Genomic DNA, 15,620 nt, shown 5'->3' on the forward strand with positions numbered 1-15,620 from the left:
TTCCCTCAAAGTGTCTCCCCCCAACACTCCAACTAGGAAAACAACTGGCCCAGTGGGGCGGGGCCGGGCTCCGAAGTCAGAGGGCTTAGGCTCAAATCCCAACTCCACCATTGTGACTCAACAAGTTCCTTGACTATTCAGTGCCTCAGTTTCCCCCCCTGTAAAAGCAGAATAACCACAGACCCTCCCTGATAGGATTCTTTTTTTTTTTTTTTTTTCCTGTATTTTTCTGAAGCTGGAAACGGGGAGAGACAGTCAGACTCCCGCATGCGCCCGACCGGGATCCACCCGGCACGCCCACCAGGGGGTGACGCTCTGCCCACCAGGGGGCGATGCTCCGCCCATCCGGGGCATGGTGACCAGAGCCACTCCAGCGCCTGGGGCAGAGGCCAAGGAGCCATCCCCAGCGCCCGGGCCATCTTTGCTCCAGTGGAACCTCGCTGTGGGAGGGGAAGAGAGAGACAGAGGAAGGAGAAGGGGAGGGGTGGAGAAGCAAATGGGCGCTTCTCCTGTGTGCCCTGGCCGGGAATCGAACCCGGGACTTCTGCACGCCAGGCCAACGCTCTACCACTGAGCCAACCGGCCAGGGCCTCCTGATAGGATTCTTGTGAGGGTTAAGAACAATAATGTGCGCGATGAGTACGCAGAAAGCACCTGGGACACTGTAAGCGCTCATTGAACGTGAGCTATTCTTCTTCAAATAACTAGGCATACGGTAGACACTCTGCAGATATTGATAAAGTCAATGTTATTAAAATCAACCCGAAGGCTAATCAAGGAGCGAGTCTGCAATGAGAAGACGGAGGTTCACAGCTTCTCCAGGGAAGGACAATCAGGGTTTCCCAAAGGGGGTCGGGGTGGCTCAGGTTGGTGCCGGGGCTGGACCCTGGCCCAAGCTTGTTGAATGAACGGACTTGGTCAGGCCTAGCACATTGGTCAGGGGTCCCCTGACCTCAGGAACCCCCGCTTTCTTTAATATGGACCCACACGCTCTGGCCCAGCCCTGCGCTAGGACCTCCTCTGAATTCGTTTGGCCAACTTCTCCCCGTGAGAGTGCTTATACCATCTTCACCGATGTGGGTTTCTCCTGGGGGCTCGGAGGGTCTTCTGGAGGCTCTGGTGCGCCCGTCGGTGGAGAGGACGAGGTGGGCGTCCCGGGGAAGCACCCCACTCGCCAGAGTTCCTCTTCCCTCCCCGCGAGTCTCTCCCATCCACGCCGGCCACCGCCACCACCGCCCGGCTGACTCCAGAACCAGACCAGGAACAAACGGCAGGCTGGGCCTGGGGACAACAGGGAAGGAGAGTGAGGGAGGGGCAGACCCATCACGGGAATGGGAGGGCTCTGCATGAATGGGGTGGGGTCCCCAAGCAGAGCTGGAGTGTCTCCTCTTCTCTCCCCACTAACTGGACTCAAAGAGGACAGGCTACATAATCTGGGGGCCCATTAAAATGAACATGTGGGCCTCTTGTTGAAAATGGTTAAAAACTTCAGTGTCCTGACCCATGGTGGTGCAGTGGATAAAGTGTCAACCTGGAATGCTGAGGTTGCTGGTTCAAAACCCCAGGCTTGCCCAGTTGCCCAGTCAAGGCACATATGAGAAGCAACTATTAAAGAGTTGAGGCCCCACCTCCTCTCTAAAATCAATAAATAAAATCTGTTTTTTGTGTGTGTGTGTGTGTTTTTTTTTAGCTGGAAACGGGGAGAGACAGTCAGACAGACTCCCGCATGCGTCCAACCAGGATCCACCCGGCACGCCCACCAGGGGCGACGCTCTGCCCACCAGGGGGTGATGCTCTGCCCCTCCGAGGCGTCATTCTGCCACGACCAGAGCCACTCTAGCGCCTGGGGCAGAGGCCAAGGAGCCATCCCCAGCGCCCGGGCCATCTTTGCTCCAATGGAGCCTTGGCTGCGGGAGGGGAAGAGAGAGACAGAGAGGAAGGAGGGGGGGTGGAGAAGCAAATGGGTGCTTCTCCCATGTGCCCTGGCCGGGAATTGAACCTGGGTCCTTCGCACGCCAGGCCGACGCTCTACCGCTGAGCCAACCGGCCAGGGCCAATAAATAAAATCTTAAAAAAAATTTTTTTTTTCAGACAGCAACAGCCAAGCATTAAACCAAGCATGGGCTCTTCTGAATGTGGGACCTTGTGGGACCACACAAGTCATACCCCCCTGAAGCCGGCCCCATGCACAGGCCTCTGAGTGCATGCACGTGTGTGTTGCTGGGGACAGGGCTCTCAACTGTCAAAGTCATGACCCGGAAGGGTTAGGAATCACTGTAACGGACGGTAAGTGAGGGTCCCTGGTTCTCAGCTCCATCTCCTCCTTCCACTCAGACAGGCAGAGGTTCCAAGTGGTGACCCACAGTGGGCAGAGTAGGGGTTAGGGACATGTTGCAGAGCAGACTTCGCAGTAGGGCAGGCCGCTGTGGCCGTGGGGACAGAGGAGCAGATGCGTGAGAGGCGGAGGATGGGGTGGGGCTGGACGCGGGCTGAGAGGAAGAGAGAGCCAGGAGCCGGTTCCCAGGTGTGCGGCTCCAGCAGCTAGACCGACCGATGGCAGCAGCGCTGCTCGTGGACATGGAGAAAAGTGGGAGGTCACGGGTTGTGTTTCGCTTTGTTGAGTTTAGCCCAGGGAATAAAAAAAATATCCCATTCTAGCCACGAAGAGGGGTCAAGCTGAGCTTAGAGCGAGGCACACACATGTCAGGGTCAGTGGCATGGAGATGGCGTTTAGCCCCACGGGAAAGGATGAGGTCTCCTAGGTGCGCAATGGATGCTGGGCGTCGCTCCGGGCACGGGACTGACTGCACCACCACGCCGTGCTCCTTTGTGGACCGGAGATGAGAACAGCCTCCTCTGTACGCTTTCATAAACGAGCCTCTCTGTACGCTTTCATAAACGAGCCTCCTCAGTATGCTTTCATAAACGAGCTTGGGAAAGGGAAATGCTCGGCATGGGCCCTGGTGTCTATCCGCACCCAGTGAGTATCAGCTACTATTGCTCTCATTGTTACTGTTATTATTTCATTCCTTCTACAAACATCTACCGAGCCCCCACTGTGGCAAAAGACAAAGGAGAGCAGCGGAGGGGGTTCCCGAATCTGGGGAGAAGGGTCCGTGATGAGGAGGGTGGTCAGGGGGGCCCTGCAGAAAAGCTCCGACTCGGAGGTGAGGGAGTGCGCCAAGTGGGTGTCTAGGGGGGCAGGGTTCCAGGCAGAGGGAACAGCCAGGGCAGAGTCCCCAGGAACAGCTGTGGGAGTGAGGCCAAGAAGGAAAGGGCAGGGGGAACTTTGTAAGGAAGTTCTTCACGACAGAGGGGGCTGCTGGTCCAGCACGGCAGGAACGGGTCTCCAACACACCGGGGCTGACACGGTGAGGTCTCCCATGGTGACGGGAGGCAGCGTTCCACACCGCAGCCGCCCAAGGCCGGGGCAGGCTCTGAGGCTCCCCTTCCTCCCAACCCCGCCTCCCTGCAGGGGCTCACCTGGCAGAACGGGCTCACTGGCCGGGCCTCTCCTCCTCTTGGCTGGGGAGTGTCCTGCTCCAATGAAACCCGGGGGGGTCTTTGCTCCACGGCTCCCAATCGAAGCACAAATCTGAGTCATTTTCCTCTGAGTCTGTGGAGGTATATAAGACAAGGCCTCTTGGATGGTCACGTCCAGTCTCCTGTCCCTGATCCAGAAGGAGCCCCCCGCCAGGCCTGGGCATCCCTGCAGCCTTGTCTCTGGCCAGGGGCCCGAGGCAGAGTCATGGCATGTGGGGCAGCTCTGGGGCCTCAGGAAGATGTCAGGGTCTCTCACGGTGACCTGGGGCTAAAAACCGTTGTCCTGTAATGCAGAAAGTGGCCATATCCACCTACTCAACAGGGAAGGACCCTAAAGGTGAGCAAATGACCTACCTGGATTGGGCATGGTCCAGGAGCGGGCACAGAGGAGACACAAACCAACCATCAGCGGGTCCACCAGTCCATTCATTAACAAGGATCTGAGTATATATGTACCACGATTTCCATTGCAACGCTGTTTGGTGGTAAAACACACAAACAATAAAGTACCCTAGAAAACCATGTGCGTGCATGGTCGTCGTGAGAGTTCTGGTTGATTGAAGTGTGGCACAATCGCACCTCATGGAGGCCTGGCCCATCCATCCAATGGCATGTCATGAAGCGATTCAAACAAGTACATTAGATCAGTACCTTTTCACTTGCAGGATGTCCATGATATGTTACAAGCAAGTTGCAGAGAAATTAATATATATATATATATATATATATATATATATATATATATTAGAACCCCACCAATCACCACCACTTTTTAAAATAGGGAAACAAAGAATGCTCCCTCCTCCATTTTTTGGAAAACCTATACTGTCATTACACAGGTGCACGAGCTTGCTAAGCATGGCTTACCTTGGGAGGCAAGCTGAGACAGGAGAGGGGGCAGGGAGGTTCTTATTTTTCTTACTACATATACTCGCATCTCACCAGCTCTAGAGAAGTAAAGGAGGCTAAAGCCAGCTCTCAGGTTGCAAACCAAGAACTGAAGGCGAAAGTCCTCATCTGTAAAATGAGCATAACACTAGCTTCTATCATGAAGGTTAACTGAAGACATGTAAAACAGGTGTTCAACCACGTTGGCAGTTAAGAGTTAAAAAATCAACGCAAAGGCTTGAAGTGACTTCATCACTGGACATGGTGATTGTCTCCTGAACACATCCTACGTGCTGTATGTTTTATACGCATTTTCTCATATAATCCTCTTCACGGCTTCATGAAGCAATTACCAATGTTTTTTTCTGTTCTGCAAGGAAGAAGGCCAGGAAGTGGTTGTGCCGGACTGAAGCCCGCCTCCTGCTCGACAGCTCCAAGAGTTCCATTGGGTGCATCTGTTTGAGGTCAGGGACTTCCAAGGCGGCTCTGAAATTAATGACTCACTCCAAGGACCAACACGAGGGGTACTCAGGACTTTCAACAGGCATAGCCTACGGTGTCCACTTCTGTGTCAGACCTAAATCCATTTCTTTGGTGGTTTCCTTCTTCTTTCTGCAAATTCCTTTCAAATCATAAAATGTCCTCGGCAGAGCGTCTTCCCCTTGACAGGCACGTCTGGCTTCATCCTTTCTCCCTCTATCATGGCAAGGGGTTAATGTCGCCATGGCCGGCTTGCCTGGAGCTTAGCTGCCCACGATCTAGTTTTGCCTCAGTCTCACCAGGGAGCTTCCTTCTCCACCCACTTGCTCCCGACTCGACTTGGGAAACTGTATACCCATTGGCCACATTGGCCACATGGCATGCTGCTCAACTCTCTCTGCCTCCTGGGCCCTGAAACTGCCCCATGGAGCTGGGCTGAGCCAGGCCCGACGGGCTGGGGAGGAGGAATCAGAGCTACCCTTGCCTGCTTTTCATCCTGGATTCCAGGCCAAACCGGCTCCAGTAAAGAGATCCCCTGCAGACAACGAACCACAGGCTAGGGTGTCGCAAGCCCCAGCCCCACTCTCTGGCGGGCCCAGACCCTGGATTCGGGCCAGTGCCCGGCAGGACAGAACACACAATAATACTGAGAGTTCCAAGAAGAGTGGGATCCTGAAGGAGGGCCGCTCACTCACTTTAAGGACTGTTTCTGTTCATCACAAAGTTAACAAAAGGACTTATTTCTTGGTGCCACGTGAGATGTCCATGGATAAACAGCCACACAAGAGAAAGTGCTAGAAGGGGTTGGCCCGGGCAGGTCGTGATGGCTTTAGGGAAGGGCTTCGAGGAGAATGAATTGCCGGAGGCAATTAGTGCCTTAGATCTTAAGGAAGGTGGCCCATCCCTTCCAGGAAGCCATCCGAAGCCACTCCTATGCTTCCTCCCAGCTGGACAAAACCAATACTGACTAGATTATTTCTTGGCCTGCAAGTACCTACTATGTGCCACGTGTATACACGTATTGCATGCCCTGCCCTGGATGTACATCTCTCCAAAAGGGCAAGGACCATTATTATGCCCATTTTGTAGATGAGAAAACTAAGGCTCAGGGAGGACTTGTCCCAGGTCGCACAGCTGGTAGGTGCCAGCGCCAGGGTTTGACACCGGACAATTGGCACTGTACACACTCCGCAGGTGTGTGACATTGGGCAGGTTGTGCCTCCTCCCCAAGACTCACTTTCCTCAATTGTACAGTAAGGATTATTTCACAGGGTTATTCTGGGGTTAAATGACACAATGCACATCAAGTATTAAGCACAAGCCCCAGTGTCCAAAAAAGCTTGGCTATTATCATGAACTATATATTAAGGGGCAAGGCTGAAATCTGGGCTCACGTCCCTTAGACTCCAGACAGATGGCTTTTATAGCCACTACACAGACAAGTGCCACCAGCCTGATGCCCACGATGTGCCCTGCAGGGCGGGAGGGCCATGGTCCACCCTGGAAATGGGGAGATCACACTTCAAACAAATGCTGTTGACAAGCTCTCACCCGCAACTCCCAATAATGACACCGTGACCAGCCCCCACATTTGAGGTCACGGGGTAGGTTAGGGGGTGAACTGCTCACCCTGTCTCAGTGCCATCTGACCAGAGGTGGCAGCACAGTGCTCTTCCTGCATGCCCAGTTGGCCAAAGTTCATGGGGCTGAGGAGCAGGAGGTGGGAGGTCAAGCTGTCCCCAGGAAGAGGCCCAGGGAGATAGGACCCCTGGCAAGCAGCGTCCTTCCTGCCACAGGGTCAGACTACATCCCTGCCCACTGGCCCCCAGCTTCCCAATGGCCAGCTCTGCCCCAGCATGCTGAACTCAGGACGAAAGTCTGCCTGCTTCTGGGGTCCTGTGTCCCAGACACCCACATCCTCCCCGACGTATGGTCTGGGCAGAGAAGGGTGAGTGGTCACCGGGCACCGGATAAACGCCTCCGGCAGGCCTGCCCCACTGTGCCAGCTTTTACTGCCCACCAGCACTGAGCTGAGGGGTGAGGGGGGCTGAGACCCAGCCCATGCTCTGCTCACTGAGCCTCGTGTGCTGGCTGCATTCACAGGCAGGCGCACCTTTCACTAAGTCATCTGCCCAGAGCGGCCGCCACTCTCCGATGGCTACAGCTGGCACTAATGACCTTTTGTGCCAGCAGTGGCCCCGAGGGGACACAGATATGCCCACACACACATTGCTTCCCAGCTGAACACGGGGATTCACTCTTGGATTCTAGATTGAGAAACTCTGAACTACCAAGTCAGTCCTTTGCTCTTGCTGGTGAGCACTCGTCAGCTCTGAGCCAGCGGGGAAAACGCTCTAAGGCAGCCCCTCCCTCTGCAGCGGTCTCAGGACCCCTGCCCAGCTCTGGGATTAGGGCCCAGCCCGGGCGGCTCACCTTGGCTAAGTAAGAAGCGAAACCAGACGATCAGCAACAGCAGCAGCAGGCCCACGGGCAGGCCCAGCCAGAGCACCAGGAAAGAAAACGTGAGGTCGTTCACCAGCGGCACCAGAGGGTACTTCATGGTGCCTGTGTGGCTGAGCCTGGCCAGCCGGAGCCGGGCTGGCAGGGCCACCCTGGGCATCTGGTGGGCTGGGCAACTCTGCTCTCAAACCAATTGTGACTGAGCTGGTGATGTAACAAGGAAGTCAGCGTCCTGCTGGCAAAGGGAGAGCTGTTCTGGACGGACAGGAGCCAGGACAGTGGGAATAAAGCCCAGGCTCCCGGGCAGGCAGGTCTGGCTGTGAATCCCTAAGTTGCTATTGAGTTCCTGTGCCACCTCCCGAGCCTCTTATAGGATGAGAATGCTCACCTCACCAAGCTGCTAAAAGTAAGTGCAGGGATAGCATTGCTTCCAGGTGGGTGTTCACATCACAGATTCCTCCAGGAGCTGGCCAGGGCCCCAGTCCCCAAATCCCAACTGCATGTGCCCACATTTACACTTTGTGGGAGAGGTGCGGACCGTGCGAGCCAGACGGAGCTCAGTGCCTCTCAGGCAGCCGCTGTCCTAACTCCCGCCAGTAATGAATGTGGGGGACATGCAGGTCCAGTACGGCCAGCTCTCCCGACTTCCGAGAGAGCCAACACATCAGAATTTTTATGCAAAAATCTCCCAGTTTAAAAATACTGGATAAAACATTAAAATGCTGTTGGCTACACAAAGTAAGTCTGGTGGGCCAGACTGAGCCACGGGGCTGCCTTTTAAAAACTTTCTAACACACAGTTGACCCCAGTAAATGATTCTTAACCTAGAGGCACCTCTTCTTAGGGTCTTCAGTGAGGGGCTTCTAAGGCCTTAACCTTGTTCCATTATCTCCCAAGTGAACAGAATACTCATTTGAGAAAAATGCCGTTCTTATCTCCTCCCATCCCCACCCTCCACCCACCCACCCACTCATCCATCTGTAAACCGCCACGTGCCAGGCCCCACGGCAGGAAGGAGGCTCTGGACCCCCTGGGGCCCACCAGGAGAGGGAGGTCCACGTGAGGAATGCTGCCACCCGTGGAAGGGGGCAGAGGCATGGTATTCCCCCCGAGGGTCCTGGGACCACCACCTCAGTCCCTGCCAGCAGGTGGGTGTGGGGTGGCAGGTACTCAGGAAACACGCCCATGTCCATGCTCACCCTGTCCTACGGCTCAGGGTTCGACACATTAACGGGCAACCTGTCTGAGGCCGACTTGATTCTGAGACCACCGCATTTCACAGAGCACAGGTGGGCAAGTCTGGCAGACCAGGTCCAGGGGGAGCAGCTGCACGAAGTGGGGGGTAGACCTATAGACCTAGACGGAAACAGGAAGTGGAAGTCCCCCTTCTAGGAACCACCAGCCCGGGCAGAAGGGCAAGTGGGACCTGGAGGGCCAGTGTGGTCAGACGGGGCCCGAGCCCAGCTGTGGGATGACCAGAGTCCTCAGAAGAGGAGGTCTGGGTGCCCTGGTGGGCTGTGCCACTCAAGACTCAGAGGTCAATACTAGAAACTAGGTGGTCTGGATTGGGAGTGACTTCACAGCACCGGGTCCTGAAGGGCCCGGGGTCAGAAAGGGCAGAAAAGCACAGGGGAAGGCCTGTGTGCACATTTTCTCATCAGATCCTGTAATGGCCACCATGTGGTCAGCCCGGGGAGAGGCCTCCCTGGCCACCAAGGAGGACCTGGGGGGCGGGCAGAGTCGGCATGGACACACAACTGCAGGGTGCAGGTCCTTCATATGGAACCAGTGCCAGAGGAGGGGTGCTCTCAGCAAGGGGACCCACCCCCCACCAGGTGTCACCTGGGCGTCAGGTTGCTCATTGGGCCCCACGGAGCCCTCTGCCGTCAGCCCTACTCTCAGCGGGGACGGTGGGGTGGCGAGGAGACCTCTGCATCTCTCCCCTTTCCAGCCTGGCTGCCCTGGCAGAGCTGCTTTTCTGCAGGCAGGGGGCACAGCTGGCATTTCCACGTTCCCAGGACAGAGAGCCAGCCCGGCCCTGGGCAACGACCTCCTCCGTGAGGCGGGCTCTGCTGGCAGCGCTTTAGTTACACGAGCTCCTTCTAGCATCGACGGCCAAGCACTTTTATGAACACTGAGTACTTGACGGAACTCTACAAAGCCAGGGGGAAACCCACAGATCTAAGTTAGGAAGGGCAACCCAGGCAGAGAAGACCACCCTGGGAAAGAACCAATCAACACCCACACAGGAGACAAGCCCCGGGCCTGTGACCAAAAGCACACACGAAGTTAGTAGATAAGAATCTCCTTAAAATTTAATTGACTAAATGTATTACATTCAATATTCCACGGGCTTCTTCTGGACAAAGGAGGGGCGTAACTACAAACGAGCCTCGGGCCTTCTTCCCTATCGGGCGAAGAGAAAACGCAGGAGGCGAGGGCAGGGGACGCCTTCGTATGTACATTTCGCCTTTACTGTACAGTTCAGTGCCAGATATATTTACAGAAAATACAATAAGAAAAAGATCGTGTCTTGGCAACATACCGAAATTCATACAAATTGTATATATGACTTCAAGCAAATAATGATACTGCTTATTTAGCCACAACTGCCAAGCCCTTCAGAGGAGAAAGATGTTCTTGGTCACTGCAAGAGACAAGGACTTGGGAAACTTGGTTTACTTCAACAAATATTTATTGGGCGCCTACTATATGCAAGGCACTGTGGAATCCCAAATTCTACCTTTACCCTCACCACTAAAAAAAAAGACAAGCATCTGAAGAACATGAGTTGATATTCTGAGAAAAACACTATACAGTACATGGCTTCTTAGCTACCAGAACCCACGGTCTGATTCCACATGGAGCGGGTTACCTCCGATCTCTCCATCTCAGGAAAAGAGCTGTCATGGAAATCCTTAAAACAGACCCTCTAATGCAACTCATCATTTCATGTAAACATAGAAATCGATTTTTTTTTAGGAAGATATACCCTGCATGGCGTTTCAATGCTGCATGGAGAACCACCAGCAGGAGCCCGCGACCTCCGCTGGTCCTCTTTCTGGCTCCCACCTACACGCCTCGGAGCAAGGCTGACTCCTGCTGGGGAAAGGTTCACTTTCCAGTAGAAATAAATGCTCTTAAAGACCCTGCCTCTCTAAGTAGCAGTCTGCACACCTGACAAGTATTTCCTCAGTGTACATAGAAGTGACCATTCGTGAAGACCTCACACATGACTGGCCAAGGATGTAGGCTTTGTATCTGTGAGTCCAGAGGAGGGCGGGCTGCCCTGAAGCAGAGGACCTGGGAGTGGAGGACAGTGTGGATGTGCGTGCGTGCGTGCATGCTGTCAACCCACCATGGAACTATTCCTCTTAAAGGGCCAATGGGCGGGGGGGCTGGGGGACTTAGGAGGTAGCACTGGACAAAAGGGAGAGTTGATTGAAGAAGGAAAGGGTTAAAAAGGCAAAAGCCCTGTCACTGTCCTCAGTGCTCCCAGCAGAGAGGAGAGGGAAGCTCCTATCCCAAATGTGAGCAAGAGTGTGAGGGACTGCTCCCTCTGTCCCTTGGGTAATGCTTTCCCTGGCACTGAATGCCACGCTCATCTCCTCCTGGTACACCTGTCAAATGCAGCAACTAAGCTGCCTAAACCACAGCCCCAAGCGGTCCTGGCTTCTCCAGGCAGGTTATGCACACATGCCAGCAAACTTATCCAGTGGACTTCCACAAACTGTTCCTAGGGACCGGATAGGCTCCTCTACCGCTGTTCTACTCCAAGGGACTTTTATCAGAGGCAGCTGGTGAACTAAGTGACCATGAACTCAAACCCATAATACTAGCGAGAGATTCATGGTTTCTTACCACACTTCCTTTTTAAATTAGATGTTACTTTGAGCAGAAGGAACCAGAACCAGACGAGACCCGTGTCCCATACGGTCTGCGCCTACACTCTGGGGCTTCCCCTGCAGGGGCTGCACAGGCCTGAATAATCCATCCCTCCTTCCCTGGGAGACCACCAAGTCCTTCAGATCATAAATTCCATTCAACACGGTTGCTCACGTATCAAAGCCATTTGAATTACAAAGAGTTGCCAGAAATCAGAGCTAATGGAAGGATCAGGAAGCCCCCCAACATGCATACCACAGTAAAACTAAGCCAAAGGTAAAGGTTTTACCTGAAAAATCACACTAAGAAGTACACCTACACATTTTTAACCTCTGGAATGTTAAAAGCTGCACATCAATTTATAGCCTTCTTGGTTCACAACCACTAGAACAAGGGCCCATTATTCCCTTGAACTGACAATCTGGAACTTCCATGAGTCATTCGACTTCACCTTAGACCAGCTGAGCTATTAAAACATTTTTAGGGTAGAACTTCCTAAACTTTATCATACATACCCCTTCCTCATGCTACCATCTGGAAACATAAATTTATTGCCCAGATTACAAAGAAAATCAATTACTAAATAACATTATACCCTGAATGGAAACTGGAGTCATAGAAGGTGGAGGTTACATTTACCTGAGCTTAAAACAAACATGAATAAAAAAGTACGGCAAATTTTAAACCAAGAGCCGCTATGCCCACATTTCTTGCTCACAGATGACAAAATACGTATTTCTGGAACAGAAATATCTGCACATGGAATTAGGCCCTACATACTATCCCCTACCCCCTAATTAAACTACCAAAACAAACCAAATAGACCATTGTAGCCTGACCTACAGAATCTACTGACATCAGAGTTCAAGTGTGAAATCCCCCGTCTACAACTGTGACCATTGTTCTTTGGACTTTAAATGTCATTTATCTTTTCAACATGAAATGGTCTTAGTAAAGAGGCAAGCATATGAGAACAGGAGAAACGAGCAGCGTCTACTCTGGTACTGTAACAGGAATCCTGGTAAGGGTGTTCTGGGTCTGGCCGCCTCAAAACATGTGTCCCTGGCAGGAAAGCAGCAGCGAGGTAACAGAAGTATTCTCAAAGCCCAGGCTGGGATGTGTTGTGCCTTCAGCTGACAAAGTCCAGAATACATGACAACAGCCCCTTCTAACAGCAGCCACCCAAGGAGGTGGTCACCAACATTTGTCAATCACAATGAAATCCAGTAGCTCTGTGGGAGAGGTCGGAACTAGTAGCAGTGAGAGGCTATTTCCTGAACCCCAAATTAGAATCCTTCATAAACTACTGCAGTCTCCTGCTTGGTCCTGAAATAAGAGACAACAGATGAAACCAAATAATTTTCAACCCTTGCTGTGACTTGACATTTCTTGCTATTTAACCAAGGAATTTACAAATGTTTAACCTGTTGTATGTCACCAAGCGGGACAACACTGGAGAGAGTGGAGACATCACTGCTGTCTTACAACCTGTAACCCCACAAACTCTACTTGTACCCCTAATTAAAGGACAGGGCCATGCCTCCATCATAGATTCGTTACTGGGCCACCCACAGAAACTGAGGCCTTCAGATGGGTCCGTGCGGTGCTGAGAATAACTTCTTGAAATGTGGAGAGAAAATATGAGAGATTTAATGTCAGACTTCGTATCTGAGCAGAAACCGTGTCCTTCTGTCAGCTGGACAGCTGGGGGACAGACGAGCCTACGAGGTGGGAAGCTGAGACTGCCTTCCTTCTCCTCCGCGCTATCACTGTGAGTCTTTAAAGGTCCTGAAGACTCTGAGACAGATTTTAATTTTGAACACAACCTCCTAAAAAGTGAGATATAAAACTATCTTCAACTTCTATTTTGCAAATTTGATACTACCAATGCACATGTTTAACTGAGATGCATAAAAGCCTTTCTCCTCAAAAGGCTCAGATTGAACTAAAATTGTCACTTTTAAAAGAAAGTTTATGGCTAAAATGTTATATCATCATTACCAGCAGGACTATGATTGCGTCTGGGAGCCCATTTCACTAGCGAGCCGGAAGTCTTCTACCAAATGGGTTTAAGTGTGCGTCTTCTATTCTGGTGATTAAACAGTAAGCTCTTGGGAAGTGATTTGTTTTTATTTTTACAGTGATCACCTATCAAATTGCTTTGCTTTGATGGTATAGCCCCAAACTGGAGTTCAAGAGTCCCAGACAGTTCAAGAGTCTAAGAACTACAGTTCTTGAGTCCGACCTCCTGGAAAAGTGAAGTATAAAACTCTGGCTCCAGCTGCTTGTTCCGGTACTTGTTGACAATGTCGGTGATTTTCTGTTTCCGGCGGACATGGGGTGGACTGTAGGAGTCACTCTCCAGCCTCTTTCTTCTACAAATATTAATAACAGTCTGCCTCACCAGAAAACCTTGAAAACAGAGGGTTTCAAAACAATGTGAATAACCAGTCAGCTAAGTGAACTCTCAGTACTGAAGTAAACAATTCTCTACAAACTCAAACTATGTCATTCCATTTGCAAAACTCTCCCTGTCCCCAGAGAAATGGACAGAGCCCCACTTAGACAGAACTGTCAGAAGAAACACACAGCAACAAGGAGAAAGAGAATCTAAATCTGGTCTTATAACCCAGTCCTGCCGTAGATTACTCATTTTCTGATACTGGAAGTTTGTGAATTACAGTTCCATTCATACTTACTACAGTAAACACAGTTCAAATCAGAACAAAACATGCTTCCTTTTGAACAAACCACAGCACCTTCTACATGCTGGCCCTATTAAGTGACACCGCCATTTCCTTATTTCTACTTTCTGGCTCATAAAAACATTAAAGAAGAAAAGGAACACTAAGCCCTCAGCCACATAAAGACCTTACCGAGTGCCCGCCTGCTGACGATCATCCCGTCCACGAGAGGGATGACCATATTAAACTTTCCAGTGGCGCCTTGAATTTTTATCCGGAATAGTCCAGTGTTTAAAGGGTGAATGAAGATGACAGGGACTTCTTTTTCAAGAGTGGTAGATCTTAAGAAAAGAAAACTCTTTTTACCCCAGATGGTCAAGTGCTGAAGTTCCCATGCACAATGTAAGAACACTAAATGGACTTGCTGCCAGGCAGTGTGTGAGAAGAGCCATGGGTTAGGCTGCTGAGTCCTCTTCCTGGGAGCCCCTGATGGAGCCCCCAGCAACACCTGACCCTGAATACCCATCACTGGGGTCGGGTCTTTTAAGTTGACAAAAAAAGGCACTAAAAATGTGCTCAGAAAACCACAGGGGGACATGCGGGGGAAGAAAAGGCAGAATCTACAATGGGGACCTTTACTTATCTCCTCCTTCTTGTAAGGAGCAGAAGTGGAGCTGATCCAAGTGCAGGAAACTGGACTGCAGTCAACGCTGGAGTCTCAGGAAAAGTGAGGCCCACTATGGGAACCCCTGCTATCATTTTTTTTCAGGGCCTGGGGGAGGAGTCTGGCAGGGCCTCCTCAGCAGAGGTGATAAATGGCCACATCTTGGCAGAGCCAAAGCCATCAAAGCCTCTGAACAGGTAACCAGGTGTCAAGGTCAGACTGAATTCCACGTCACGTCCCAGGGACATGCCAGTGCATCTACGGGTCCCTGTGTGACTCTGTGATGCTACACATCAGTGTTGGTTTTCTGACTGTTTGTTTGTTTATATAACACAATGAGCTTTATGTCTATATAGGTAAAGTGATCTTGGTGAAAGCAAGAGTTAGTCAATTTTTGCAAGACATTAAATAAAAATCAATCCTCTACTAACTCTATCCCCAAGACATATTCTAAACTTTGCTACTCCACTCATTAAATACAAATTGTCAATTGTATTAGAAACTTTGACCTAAAAATATTAAAACAACAAAAACAAAAAAAGAGTATAAGACACTTTTAAACATTCTCTTTCAAACTAGTTCTAGAAAAGTCCCTCTCATGAAAACTACCGTAGTCTCTTCAGCAAGTCAGTGTCTAAACATTTTAGTGAAGTTTGAAATATTTTCCCATTAAATAGCTCATGTGATGAGGACATTTTACTCCTATCCAGAATCCTTTGGGCAATTTAACTCCATTATTCTATCTAATATTGTTACCCTATTATCACAATCCTCATTAACACTTATCTTCAAATCTGTATTTACCTTTTTGCTGCAGATAAATGTAAAACAGCAATTAATTATACCATTTAAAAATTCTGCCAATTGGATCACCTTGTGCATTTATCTACAAACTGATTTTCCCTCCGTTTGTTTATTATTGCCTTCATCCCTTTTGTTTCATAAGTCTTTCTTGATTAAACTATAATCAATATATTCTAAAAAATAGGTTTCTCTATGCTTAAAATCATGCTGAT

At 50.9% G+C, this 15,620-nt stretch overlaps 2 protein-coding genes across 5 annotated transcripts in view; both read right to left on the minus strand.

Annotated features, from left to right (window-relative positions):
• Positions 1-1,108: 1,108 nt before the first annotated feature.
• On the minus strand, positions 1,109-7,520 carry ADIG (adipogenin). The gene is made up of 3 exons (XM_066386113.1): positions 7,345-7,520; positions 3,484-3,616; positions 1,109-1,281 (listed from the first exon to the last, which is right to left on the minus strand). The coding sequence occupies exons 1-2, from the start codon at positions 7,469-7,471 to the stop codon at positions 3,498-3,500; spliced, it is 246 nt and encodes an 81-aa protein (XP_066242210.1). The 5' UTR covers positions 7,472-7,520; the 3' UTR covers positions 1,109-1,281; positions 3,484-3,497.
• A 2,150-nt stretch (positions 7,521-9,670) lies between these two features.
• The window catches only part of RALGAPB (Ral GTPase activating protein non-catalytic subunit beta), a 71,037-nt gene continuing 65,087 nt past the window's right edge, over positions 9,671-15,620 (minus strand). For all 4 annotated transcript variants that reach the window (XM_066387831.1, XM_066387828.1, XM_066387830.1 and 1 more), the window contains exons 29-30: positions 14,133-14,281; positions 9,671-13,668 (exon numbers count right to left, since the gene is read on the minus strand). In XM_066387831.1, coding sequence (XP_066243928.1) covers positions 13,475-13,668; positions 14,133-14,281 — 343 coding nt within the window. In that variant the 3' untranslated portion in view covers positions 9,671-13,474. The remainder of the gene's footprint in view (positions 13,669-14,132; positions 14,282-15,620) is intronic.

The sequence above is a fragment of the Saccopteryx leptura genome, chromosome 5, assembly GCF_036850995.1.
Source record: "Saccopteryx leptura isolate mSacLep1 chromosome 5, mSacLep1_pri_phased_curated, whole genome shotgun sequence".
In the NCBI taxonomy this organism is placed as follows: Eukaryota; Metazoa; Chordata; class Mammalia; order Chiroptera; family Emballonuridae; genus Saccopteryx; species Saccopteryx leptura.

Excerpts from the sequence above, each read along its gene's own strand:
- ADIG (XM_066386113.1), bottom strand. The coding sequence starts at position 7,471 with ATGAAGTACCCTCTGGTGCCGCTGGTGAACGACCTCACGTTTTCTTTC. Across the intron at positions 3,617-7,344 it reads TCGCTTCTTACTTAGCCAAG|ACTCAGAGGAAAATGACTCA; the intron begins GTGAGCCGCCCG and ends ATACCTCCACAG.